General features: G+C 47.6%; 1 protein-coding gene across 1 annotated transcript in view; it reads left to right on the top strand.

The window, feature by feature from the left end:
- The first annotated feature begins 3389 nt into the window (after positions 1–3389).
- Kank4 (KN motif and ankyrin repeat domains 4) overlaps positions 3390–13574 on the top strand; it is a 30896-nt gene continuing 20711 nt past the window's right edge. Inside the window, exons 1-3 of the mRNA XM_051187974.1 lie at positions 3390–3413; positions 3906–3990; positions 10572–12476. Coding sequence (XP_051043931.1) covers positions 3390–3413; positions 3906–3990; positions 10572–12476 — 2014 coding nt within the window. The remainder of the gene's footprint in view (positions 3414–3905; positions 3991–10571; positions 12477–13574) is intronic.

Below are 13574 nucleotides of genomic sequence, written 5' to 3'. Positions count from 1 at the left end.
TTTTTTTCCTTTACCTGTATAACAGGAATACTAGATCCTGGCTTGGCTGCACTCACACTGGTATGGGGATAAAGGGCACAGAATGGAAAGGATGTGGTTTTTGTGTGTATTAGGGAGTGTAGGAGGCAATCTAGAGACACTCGGTGCCAACATCAGGTTCAGCACAAGTTTGATGTGAGCCTTGGCTGATCTGTAAAGAAACTCAATGGTTAGTGTGTATGAGAGAGAGCTCTGTGATATGTCGCACAGGGCCAGTTAGAGCCCTGGTGGTACCAGGGGGTTCATGTCTTCTCTGATACTGTTGCTCAGCCTGTATTAAAGAAACATAAAGCTCCCAGGACCTCTGCCTTCAGTAGGAACTGGAGCAGGTGTCAGATTTGGAGAAGCTGAGCCCCACCTCACACCTGCCTCTGCTCTGAGAGCTGTAGCAGCTCCAGGTTGGACTCCAGGTCTTGCCTGTCACCACTGTTCTGTGACTTCCCTCATCAGGCAGCTGCTTTCGCCTGGCTCTTGCACTCTGCCCTCCTAAGTTACTGGACCTTCCAGCAGTTAGGAATCCTGCTTGGGGGGGGGGGGTGAGCTACAGAAAAGGAGTTTGCTTGACACTGTAGGCACTCACTTTTTTTTTTCTACTGGGGGCGGGCATCTTGGAGTTCCAGGGCATCAGACTGGTGGAGCTACAGGAAATGGGAAATGCTCTTCTGGCCCTGGGAATATACTGGGCATTATTCTACGGTCACTTCACTCGAACCTTGCTGGTGCCAGCACCCTGGTAGTGGGGGGAGGGGCAGGGCGTTTCTAAAGTGGAGCCTGGATGACAGCCATGAAAGCCTGCAGGTTTCTAGTCCTCAGGAAGCCAGACCACTGTTACAGGCAGTTTCATTGAAGAGCTGTAGGGGGAAGATGCGAACTCTGTCTCCTGAGTTTCCAGATTTGGATGCATCAAGGAAAAGAAGGTTGTGTGTTTTGGGTGTGTCCCTCTAAAACAATGGCAGTCCACAAGAGCAAAGTTTGCAGCCGAGGGATCTGAACTTTCTCCCTTTTCCTGTCTGTCCAGTATTAACTTATTGAGCAGTAAATTCATTCCTGACCCAGCTTGCTTATTCCAGAGAGCAAAAAGGAAGTCAGTATTTGCTTTTTCAACAAGGCCACGGGTCACTTGACCCGAGACCTTTAACTAACGGCTGGGAAGTGGACTGCACTGTGCTGAAATCAGCTTCATTCCTGCAGCTGGATGCGGGCCCCCTGGGAGGCCAGTCCTTCCTGCTAGGGCTCTGCAGAGTGCAGGGGTGCTTGAGGAGGCTGATGTGTACACAGCTTGCTTCCCCACTGGCCGCTCTTCTCCAAGATCCAGCCTCTGCAGTGTGAGCCAAATAAGAGAAAATCTTGAAGTGTAGAAATGGAATTAACGTGATTGTGTTAATGTGCGCCTTGCTGAGACGAAGTCCTCCGTACCCCGTTTCCTGGTGGGTGGGAAGTGAGCCTGGTGAAGAACTCAGCAGGCAGACTCTTTCAGGAGTACATCTCACTTCTTTGGTACCCCAGCCTCAGTGGGCCCTCCCACTCATATGCTGAGCCATCATGTGCTTCCAGTACCACTTGGAAAACTGGGGTCCTTGGATGGGGAGTGAAAGCGCTTGTCTCCTCACATGATCAGGGCAGGGTCACCCCAGGTATGGGAGGCATTCTTTTCTCTCTTGGAAAGAGGGCTTTGTCTCTGCCAGGTGATCCTGAAGAGACCGGTGGGGCGCTATTTGGTGTGCTACCAGGCTAAATATTTGACTTTGTAAGGTTGAATTGTCCAAGAATTCTGTGGCAGCAAGGCTGTGCATTGAGCCAGGCTCTCTTTTCAAGGAAATCCAAGGTGCTGTTTATTTTGGCCTGCAGCCTGTTCTGTGATGAAAAGCGGCATTTTTATTATTGCAGAATAAAGAGGGGTTTGAAAAGAACAAAAATGCAGACACGGGTCTCAGTTTCGGGACTAAGGAAGGGAAGCTTTCTTTATATTTCGATCTGAGGTTAAATGAGGTTTGAAAATGGCATCATATAAGGAATAAATGTGGGTGGGGGGAGGGAGTGGGGAAGATGTACAGGAGTTGGGCTGACCTGAGAAAACTATTTCTCACATGGCCTGGCTGCACGGGGGCCCCGTCATCGCTGACACTGACTGTCTTAGCCCTTTCTCCTCACTGTCCCTTAAGTTCTGAAGGATACTTGCCATCCTGCCCATAATTAACTGGGGAACTTTAGGTTGGCACCACAGCCTCTGGCTGCCTCGGTGTCCTCATCTATAATTTAGAGCCAGTTCCCAGGCTGGCTTGTGCTGGGGGAGGGCATGAAGTGACACATAGTGCTTGGCACCCGTTCTATTCTGTCCATGGGTTCCCTTTGAAGACGGATAAATCCGCTTGCTCCCGCTTTTCCTCGTTTAAAAACCGTGCATGGTGTGTCCAACTCGTTGTAAATGTGGGGAGTCCAGGTGATACAGGAATGCATCTTGGGAGAATTCTGACCTTCAGACACTTGCTGATAAGGAGAGAAGAGCTAGAAAGAGACAAAGCTGTGTGCTCTCCAAAGGTTGAGAATATAATGAGCCAGCGAGAAAGGCTGGGCTCTAATTGGGGATCCTTGAGACAGGGACAAACCCCAGACAACAGCAATGGATGATAAAAGACTGGATACAGCCTAGCTGGCTGGTTTTAAAATCAAAGTTTAAATGCTCCAGACCATTGTGGAATTTAAGGGGGGGGGACGTCTGGCAAAGCTCTCCTCATACTCATGTTGTGTTAGAATAGGTGTGATAGTTATCCTTTTCCACTTACCTAACCATCACATTCCTGCCCAGCTCCAGGGGATCCCCCTGAGCCAAACTCCACCATGTGTACTGTAAGAATCATGGAGTGCATGTAGCTTGGGTGGGGGCTGGGGAAGGGAAGGGTGGGTTCCTTCATTTCCTTTCTGTGTTTTGAGCCCTTCAGAGTGGAAAGTTGCAGGGCCCTTCCTCAGAGAGCTGGCTTCCAACCCCACTTAAAACCTGTAGCCTTGATGTGATTTGTCTTGGTAAAATGTGAGTGGAGGGAAACCTTAGAGGCCCCCATAGAGGTTTTCATCCTGAAACCAGGCCTAATGTGTGTGGGGAAATTCCCTGAAGTCATCTGAGCCCACATTTGATGGGACACATTCAGAATTCTAGCAAAAAGTGGTAACTAATGTCTCCAGGGGCTGGTTAGAGTTCACAGCCACAGGTCCAGCTACATGTGATGGCATCCCACCTTATCGAAGCAGCCTCTGGGGACTCGAGCAGTCTTCCTCCTTTTCATGAATTGAGTAGTGAAGGAAGACGTGTCAGAAAGATTCCCCTCCCAAGGAGACAAGGGACAGTCACAACGATGGTGAACCGGGCTAGCCGGCAGGTCAGACAGGTGTTTATAGCCACGGTAGCTCTAGCACTTAGAGTTAGCTAGGCTGGAGCCTGCTAGTTGTGGGCCTTCACTCTTAGCCTCAGTCTTCCCTATCTGAACAATGAGAACAACAATCCTACTGGGTTAAGGTGAGAACTCTATGAGATGCTTCCAACCCCACCTGTGGCTTGCTAAAGGCTCAGGATGTAGGGGAGCAGGAAACAGAATAAAGATTAAGATAGTGGAGGGGGGAAAATCACTTCCCACTGCTAACCCTCCCCTGCTTGCCATTTCACCCCCAGAGGCTACAGATATGGATGGGAGAGGCAGGAGATTCCTAGGGATGCTCGCACACTCGCTTTCCAACATGGGAGGTGGAAAGCGAGTGTGAGAGCATCCCTAGAAGAAAGGCCAAACTAAAAGTCACTTTCTTTGTGCTGTGTCCTCAGCTTTAACTTATTCTAGTCTCAGCAACACTAACCATTTCTTTTTCTTTTCTTTCAGAACTCTCCACAGATTGCACAGACTCAGTGGACCAGAGGTGCCCGAGAGACTGAGCACTGCTTACGTATGATGGAGAGGGCAGATGGTAGGCAGGCCATGTTCTGTTCCCTGCTTTAAAGGGTTAGTTGGTTTGGAAAGGGTTAATCTCCACCAGTCTGTGAAATGGCTCTAGAGAGGTCTATAGGAGGATGGTCTCCAAACAGGCAGTGCTGGAGAGTGTGAGGGGTGTGGGACAGGGCACATACTTCAGCCTTGAACCATGGTGGTGGGAGAGAATGGTTTCTCTGTGTAACAGCTCTGGCTGTCTTGGAATTCCCTCTGTAGACCAGGCTATCCTTGAACTCATAGAGATCTGTCTGCTTCTGCCTCCCAAGTGCTGGGATCAAAGATGTGCACCACCACCACCTGGTGGAGAGTGAAGTAAAAAACAAACAAACAAACAACAACAAAACATTAAATATGTATAATTAAATTTTTTTCCCTCTCATCCACCTACCAAGAATGCAATAGGGTCTCCTTCTCCCTCGTCACTTTTTTTAATTAAGAAAAAAAAAAAAAAAACAGATGAGGGAATAAAAAGGTTTGTGACTTAAAGAACATTTACTCTTCTCAAAAGATTGTGGGTGTTAGTTGTTGAGGGCACTATTCTGGTTTAGGGTGGTGTGGTTGATCTCTCCTGGATCCATTCTTGTGATGGCTAGGTGGGCTCTGAATGGTATAAAATGACCTTGTTTGTGCACCTGATTGTTGACTCCTGGACCATCAGTAATGACATTAACCACATGTCACTCATCATCCAGGATGAAAGCAGAGCATATTTACACATTCAGACAGTGGAGTCGAGCACAGGAAGAGCAGACAAATCTCAATGGGCAGTCGGTATTCACATTTCTATGTCAAGATTGTTGGTCCCTAACCCTCAGCCAAAGGGTCATACATGGGCCAGGTGGTAGAAGAGTTACTCAGAGGCTGTATAATATTGAACATTTTTTCCAAGCTATCTATCCTATCTCATCTATAAATGGGTATTAATAAACTATCTCCCAGGCTTGGTACATGTTAATCCCACTGATGGAGAATAAGACCACTACCACAACTTAAAGCCAAATTTGAAGCAAGCTTAGTTAAATACTGGTCTTTGGCCTGTTCCATACCCAGGTTCCTGGAAAACGGTCCCAAGTCACAGTTTGTGGTGGTTTAAGAAGGAAAACCCACAATTCATTGTATTTCCCACCAGGTCCAATCAGGGGCAAGCAGACATCCTGACGTATTTCCTGTCTGTGAACCTCCCACCCACATGCAATCAAACACATCTGGTGCAGATGGATCAAACAAGCTTCGTTAGGGGAGTGAGAAACATGTGACTTGTTATCTCCCATAAGCAATGGCCTCCAGCCTGTCTGGAACTATCTGTCCTTGGGCAAGGGGCTTGCAGATCAGAGACATTTTTGTTTCATGGATCTCTTAGGCATAATAATTAAAACTTAAAGTGCAACTTTGGTTCCTACATACAAAGGGAAGCAAGATGCTGCACATAGAAAAAGAAAAGAAAAAAATCCAGCCCTTTTCCAGGGCAGTATCAGGGAGAGCCCACAATCTTTCAGTCACATGGACCTTACTGGTGGCCCTTATTAGCGGCAGGACCTAGGGCTGGAAGCCAGCTGCAGCCCTCAATCTTGCTTTTTTTTCCAACTGCATTGCCCTGTTTCAGGAGCCTGCCACTTCTGGCAGAGAACTGCTCTTCCAGTGCAACCTTGAAAAGACGGTCCTGGCTCCGCCTCCTCAGTATCACTCCTTTTCAGTGATTCAGCCACTCCCAGTCCTGGTAACTGAAGACAGGTGCCCCTTCCTTTGGGTACATCCTCTGGATCCTGACTTCTTTTGTTTTAGACAGGGTCTCATTGTGTATCTCTGGCTGGCCTTCGTCTTGCTGTATAGACCAGACTGATCTTGAACTCACAGAGATCTGGCTGCCTCCTTCATCTGCCTCCTGTGTGCTGGGATTAAAGGCATGGGCAACCAGGTCTGCACTAGCTTGGCTTTTCAAAGAAGTTCGCTCAATAGCCTTTCTTTCTGGCTTCACTTTTGGCCACTTCCTCTTAGTTCTGTTTTCCCCATTTCCTTCAGAAACTGATGATAGACATTTGAGTTTTGTCTTCTCTCCCTCTGATTGACTCGCTCACCTGCTGTCCTTCATTCACTACCTCCTTCTCCATCCCTTTCCTACCCACCTCCATCCCCAATGTGTATGTGTGTGTGCATCTGTCTGTCTACCTGTCTAATGGCTGTGTTTGCAGGTTTTTTTCCAAGTGCTTACCAACCATCTTTGCTTTTAGACTAAGGTAGATTCTCTGAATCTCTTGTAGCTTGCTTTTTTCTTCTCCCCCAATTCATTGTTCCAGTTCTTCCATTTCTTTGGGGGAGCTTCACATGTGCACATGCACCCCGCCAAACTCTGATGCTCACAGAGTTAGATAACCCAGGGAGAGAGTCCACAGCCAGTCCTCTCCAGTTAGAACCTCCTTATCTCTACATATAGAAGCCTCACTAAGAGCCCACATCATCAGTCTACAAGTCAAGCAATGTTTTCTCCACTTTACAGAGGGAGAGACTGAGACCCAAACAAATGAGATTCTTTTTCCAGAATTATGCAAGTGGGAAGGTTGGTTTGCCTTTCATTTTGAACAGAGACTGGTCTAAGTACTTCTTGCCCTGACTCCATGCCCAAATTCCTGCATACCTGTCACCAGATAGAACTAACAGGAGCCCAAACTTAAAGCAAGGTTGGGTCCTATGCATAATGGCTCAAACTCCAGGATTACTCTTGTTCTGGGAGAAAAGAAAGAAGGCAGGGAAATGGGTGGCATGCAGGGCCACATAGGATCACCAAGTTGGTGTGTGTGTGTGTGTGTGTGTGTGTGTGTGTGTGTGTGAAGATGCCTCTTAAACCTCTGACCTCTTAGAAAATGATATATTTATTTATATGCATATGTCTGGGGAAGCATATGCTCTTTGGGTGCACTTGGAGACCGGCTAGAGTTACAGGCTGTTATGAGCTGCCTGACAGAGGTGCTGGGATTGGAACTCAGGTTCTCTGGAAGAGCAACAAGTACTCTCAATTGCCGAGGCATCACTCCAAACCCATAAACCTCTTGCCTTAGATATCTTCCTAGTCACAGGCTTCTTTGGCTCCCCTTGGCTCTCAGATGAAAGAGTTTGCCTTTCAACAGTTTCCTACTTGATGCCACATATTCATGCTCCAGATCTGCTCTCAGAGGCCCCTGGGAAAAATCAGAGCATTTTTGCTGCACAGAGGCAAGAGACAGAAGCAATAAAAAGTGCAGCCTCTCCTTTAGAAGTCTCTCCTCTGGGTCATGAATCTCCTTACTTAACTTGGATCATCCTCCTAATTCAAGGTTTTTCTGAGTGGGCCAGTAGGCTTCAGAGTACAGATTGGGAAACTAACAGAAGCAATAACAGAAAATGGCCACACTCCTGTAGTTGTGTCTCCTTGGGAAGTGGGCAAGTTGGGAGAAAAAGTTGTGTGGGTAGATGGTAATTCTGTGGTTATGTGGAGATGTGTGGATGCCAGAGGCACACTGCCTCCTTGTCTACCAGAAGTCTAAAGCCCAGCAGGGACCACGATGTGAATTAGAAGCCCACACTGCTCTCTGCTGTGGTTATAACAACCACCTGCAGGCCTCTAGGTCTACTTAGCAATAGTGGGGCAGCGACTCCATGTGTCAAGTTGGCTTCATCCCATTTTCTAGTGACACCTATGTAGACAGCCACTGGCCAGGCATATACTGCTAGGAGGGGTCATTAGGCACACGCCCTAGGCTGTCTGTCTACTCCAACAATCCCATCATTAGCGCCTTCTTAAAGCCTGCCTGTTCCCTCCAAATTACTTTCCATTTCTCTCACCTTGATTATTATCACCAATCTCTCTACTGGTCCCAGGCTTCTGATTTATCTTTCTTTTAGTCCTTCACAAGAATGTTCATTTTGAGGCATGCAGGATGACACACAATTATAATCTCAGAGTTTCAGAGGCTGAGTGAGGTAGAAAGATTGACAATTCAGAGCCTGGGCTATACAGTGAGACCCTATCTCAAAACCAAAGTATTCCAGAGCAACTACAAACAAACAAACAACCCAAAACAGCTCTTCTTGAAATGTGAACAACTTACTCCTTATTTAAAGCTGGTAGTGAATCCTGTGACCTAGACAGTAAGTCACACACGGTTGGCGTGCATACAAGTTGCTCCATGAGCCAGATTCTCTTCACTTTCCTCATCATTTTGTCTTTCTCCCCTTACTCTTCAACCTCACACATAAACTTTTACCCACTCCTGTCGCAATGTGTGAGCTTACACCTCTGTGTCTTTGCCATTTCCCTGACTTTTCTACCTGGAGAATAACTGCCTGCTGCTACAGCTCAGACCACCCTGAAACTTAATGGCTTCCCACAGTAATTGATTACCTGCCCAGATTTAGCTGAGAGCTCCTCGCTTGGGGTCCTTCCTGTAGTTGAAGTTTGATTTTCTTTAAACTTATGCCTGAAATTTGGGCTAAGATGGCTAGGGAAGTCTTTTTCTTTCTGTCTTTCCCTCTCTCCATCCTTTCTCCTTCTCTAGATAACTTATATGGGAAGCTGCTTAAGCATCATGGCATCATGACAGCCTCAGAGAGTTCTTAACATGGTAGCTGGCTTCTCAATATAAGTGCATTCTGAGAGGACCTGGTACAAACTACAAGTCTCCTAATGGGCTAACTCTGGAGTTCTATTAGCACCATCACTACCATGTGTTTTTGATCAAAGCCTTGTAAGCCAGCAGAGATTCAAAGTTGTGAAGAAATAGTTCCCCCTTCTTTGTGGAATTAGCTTGCTTGTCTAAAGGGGCTAAGAGTTGATGGAGTCATCTTGGAGATTAATTGCTTACAAAGTCTCTTGCCCTCTTGTTCTGGCAGTTTCCTATTTGCTCATATAATACTTCTTATGGCACTCTTGTGAAGTCTCCCTCCATTAGCAAGGTAGCTTGTTCCTTAATATCCAAGAAAATACTTCCAGAGAAAGGGAGAAAGTTGGTCAGCGAAGAAGACTATTGTAGACAATGTCCAGTTACCCAGCACATTGCGTTGTTAGCTGCTGCCATATTTGCTCATAAATCCTTTGAGAGAAATGACTGTTACTGACTTATCTTTGTGTCTCTAGAATGTATAGCTCAACAACTGACACATAGATACTCAATAAATAGTGACTGACGTATGTGGATTGAATTACTGATGAGTTATATATTTTTGCACTAAAACTCAGCAGTCAATCCCAGCGAATGTGTGCAGGCCCTCCTTCATTCCCAGTCCTGAGTCACATATGTTGGTTTCCATCAGTTCCTACACTTTGAGCTTCCACAAAAATAGTAACTATAAAACTGAGAACGTTTATCAGGCACCAGGCATGGGACTGAGTGAATTCTAGTCATTATTAATTAATTAGACCTCATAATAATCTTATATTATCTATGATTATTCCCACTTTTTGGAGGATGAGACACAGAGAAGCTGAGTAGGTTTCCCAAGGTCACAGAGCAGAGTATAGGCCAGACTCCAGTATTCTTTTGGTTCTCTGTCGATGTTTTTGGTTTTTCTTTTGAAACAAAGTATCCCTCTACAGCTCAGGGTAGCCTGAAACTTAAACTCCTGCTTCATCCTTGAGTGCTAAGGTTACAGATGAACACCACCATACCTAGCTACTTTGTATTTTTGACTTCTGAGCTAAGAGGTCTCACAGTGTGTTCTCACCAGTGTCCAAAGGTAATGAGGATGTCATATGAAGAGCACCAAAGGACTGGTTAACCTGGAAAAACAAAGCAAAGCAAAACAAACAAACAAACAAACAAAGAATCTGTGCAAGTCCCAGTGGCTTCAAGTAGTCATGTGACTGACAGGTTCTTTGCGTTTTCTGTGGTAGTCAGAAGAGAGATTATTGGTGCCCTGGCTTACAAAAAGGGTGGCTCAGGCTTCCCTAAGAGGTCATGGGACCCACACATCTACGAAGATACATTTCTATCCTTTTAACATTTATGGGATCTACTCCCTTGAGAACTGTTTCACAGTCCATGAACAATGTGGTATTTCCTTATTAGCATGTGCCTTTGAAAGTAGAACTCACATTGTTTCCTCTTACTCAGTTTTCAGGGGGAAGGAAAACTGGGCATCCATGATCCCCTGCTCCAGTTCCTGTTAGTCTTTAGAGAATCAGAGGCTTAAGCACCCCAGGAGCTTAGTAATGCAGGAGTCATAAATTATCAATATCTTAGCTTTTTGCAAGATTTCCTGGAACCTATTTGAGGCATAGCAGTTTCTTTTTGAATGCTGAGAAAATTGTGAATCTCGTTTGGTGGAATCTTACGTGTCCATAATTGTCAGTTGGTACCCTCCTCTGACAAGTTGCTGGACTTCGTTCAACAGCTACATGATTCAACCAAGAAAAACAGCGTGAGACAGTTTTGTTTTCCTGGTGGTGATAAGTCCACAGGTTCTGCAGCATCCTTTGAAGGCTAGAGCATCAGAGGGAAGGCTCATATGGTAATGTGAGGTCAAAGTCACAGACACTCAGTCCCATTTTAACTTTGTGTTTCTTTCTTTATGTCTCATATCTCCCAGCTAAGGACCAGTCTTCTCAGGGGGACGAAGAGAAAGATCCCCCAAAGAGCCACCCTTACTCTGTGGAGACCCCATATGGCTTTCATTTGGACTTGGACTTCCTCAAATATGTGGATGACATTGAGAAGGGACACACTATCAAAAGGATTCCTATCCACAGAAGAGCCAAGCAGGCTAAGTTTAGTACTTTGCCCCGAAACTTCAGCCTTCCGGACAGTGGGGCTCGCACCCATGCTGCTCCTCCCCAGCAAAACTGGTCTCCTGTGGTGCCCAGAAAGATATCCCTAGGGATCCAGGAGCAATCCCACCCACTGCCACTAGGTGATGTCCCCCACGCCTCAGTGCATGGCAGTGAGCTGAGCTACCATCACAGGAAGACCCTGTTGGCAGAGCATACCAGGCAGGCAGAGGCTGGTGCTCTGGAAGACGGTGGGAGTGGACGGCCCCAGCTTTTAAGAGCATCCAGCATGCCTGCTACGCTGCTGCAAAACCGGGCCCCCGATGAGTCCAGCCTGACCTCAGGTCCTTCCACCCGTCTGCTCCAGGGTGAAGGCAATGTCTGTGATGGGACCTTTGACCCTGCAGAAGGGTTCACAGGTTTCCAAGCATCAATTCAATCAACAGACAGAGGGTTGGGAGAGCTGGAACCTGCCATTCCAGAGCTGATCTGGGAGGGGGCTGAGCCCGAAGAAGGTGACATAAAGGCATCAAGTCACCTCTCTCAGCCAGGTCCTCCCTCCGCAGTCCAGAATGTACCCATGGCTCTAGAGGATGTGGAAAGTCAGCACCAAGCCAGAAAAGCAGAGGTGGTGTTAACTCCTGGCTCCTCCACACCCAGCCCACCCCCTCTGCCATCCCCCATTCCTGAGAATGAGCTCTCCCTGGAGGAAATTGAACTCAATATCAGTGAGCTCCCACCTCCTCCTCCCATAGAGGTAGATGTGAGGAGCATTGGTATCCGGGTAACAGAGGAAAGCCTGGGCCTGGTGGAGACAGACATCGGCAGTATCTCCAGCCTGAAGAATCAGGTCTCAGCCCTTGAGGACAAGTTGTCAGGGAGAACAGAGGAGCTTACCCAGGTCAGAGCGGCCCTCGTATGGCAGCAAGAGGAGACCAAGGCTAGGGAACAGAGGATCCAAGAGTTGGAGTGCACTGTAGCCCAATTAGAAGAACAGCTTAGTCAAGAGAAGGCCAGTGATGTTCTGGGCCAGACCGATGCTGCGGTGAACACTGACCCTCTTCTTGAACTCATCCCCAGAGAGTCGTGTGATAAGAACATTGGGGTCAACCTGCTGAGAATCCCAGATCCTGAATGCTGGGCATCTAAAGCAGAGAAAAATGGCTTCCCACGGGTCCCAAATAGTCACAAGCAAGGCCATCAGAGCCCCAAGGAGCCTGTGCTGCCACCCCCGCTGTCACTGTCAAGGGGACCTGAGCAGGTCCTTGCCTCCTCCTTATGTAGCTGCCTCTCCATGGAACTCAGGATCGAAGAAGATGTCTGTGAGCAGGAGAGAGGCCCACAGGCGGGGGCTGAGGACCTGAGCAGGGTGACAGGAGCCTCTTCCTGGAGTAGCACCAGAGAGTCTGCCTCAGTGATCAGGCAGGAGGCCAGCTCAGAACTCCCAGGGGCAGAGCGTCCAGGAAGGCCTGCAAGTTCCCCACAAGATGCCACAATCGGGCAGTATGTTAAGAAGATCCAAGAGCTACTGCATGAGCAGTGGAACTGCCTGGAGCATGGGTATCCAGAGCTGGCCAGTGCCATCAAGCAGCCTGCCTCCAAGCTCAGCAGCATCCAGAACCAGCTGCTCAGTTCCCTCAACCTGTTGCTGTCTGCCTACTCAGCCCAGGACCCAGAGCAGAAGGAGCAACCTGCCCCACCCTCCTCAACCCCTCCACCACCACTGGGTAAATACTGGTGCCTGGGACCTGTTTCTCCTTTACATGACAAATTGTAGGGACTAGGGGTTTTAATTATGAGTATGTTTTTGAAAAAGATTTCAACATTCTCAGGGACTCAGGGGAATAAAAACTGATGTGAGGAGGCCTTGTTGCTGGATTGTGTCTAGCTGCAGGATGTCCACATACAGCTAAATAGATAGCACAGGCCACAGAGATGCCCAGCGTGGAGGGAAAACCATTTGCCAAGCCATAAGCCTGCAGCACTGAGTCTTCCCAGAGGGCACCTTGTCTGCGATGCATTATGCATAGGCCATGTCAAAGACGAAGAATGATGCTGCCTGTACACTCCTCCTGGGCCTTCATTTTTGCTTCCTAGACTCTGGCAGTTCCCAACATCCTCTTTGGCTTTTCACATCAGATGTTTCTTTAGCTTGAATTTGAAGAAGTATTATAATGAAAACCGAAACAGTTCATTTAATATTTGGGGTGTAGGAGGATGAGGAGGAGGGAGGGGAGTGGGTGGAAGGGTGGAAGGAGGGGGGCCAAGGAGGGGGACCAGGAGGAGGGAGGAAGGGATGCTTACTGAGCAGGAATGACTGAGACATCACACAGTCCTCACTGTTGAGCAAAGCTGGACCACATAGTGCCTTGGAGAATAAAGTCAGCTCCATGCCTTGGGACACAAATCTGCTACTTACTCACTTTTCTGCTACTTCTAGATTTGCTGTGGGGAACGGTCTTCCATGTCATTACATAGCACAAGACTTGTGACCTGGTTCACCTATCAGTCATAAGTCCAGTGTCATCACAGGTGGCAACTTGCACACTATCCAGGAAGGACCATTGAGATGCTTTGAGTAGAGATGGGTGTAGACTGGCACCCAAAGACCTGAGTTCTGCCATACCATTCCGTGTGCAAGTCTGAGCCCCAGATTTCCCAGCCCTGAGATAAAGACAACGCTGACACCACTCACATGATTCTGAGAAGCGCTCCAATAGCTGCTCTGTCATTCACATACAAAGAGTGACATCATTGCTAGGGGACAGTCCTACAAACATAGAGCACAAGGACCTATAACATGTAGTCTTCATTATCTGCCACCT

Source organism: Phodopus roborovskii, unplaced genomic scaffold (assembly GCF_943737965.1).
Source record: "Phodopus roborovskii unplaced genomic scaffold, PHOROB, whole genome shotgun sequence".
In the NCBI taxonomy this organism is placed as follows: domain Eukaryota; kingdom Metazoa; phylum Chordata; class Mammalia; order Rodentia; family Cricetidae; genus Phodopus; species Phodopus roborovskii.
This window is presented reverse-complemented; position numbering and strand designations above follow the sequence as displayed.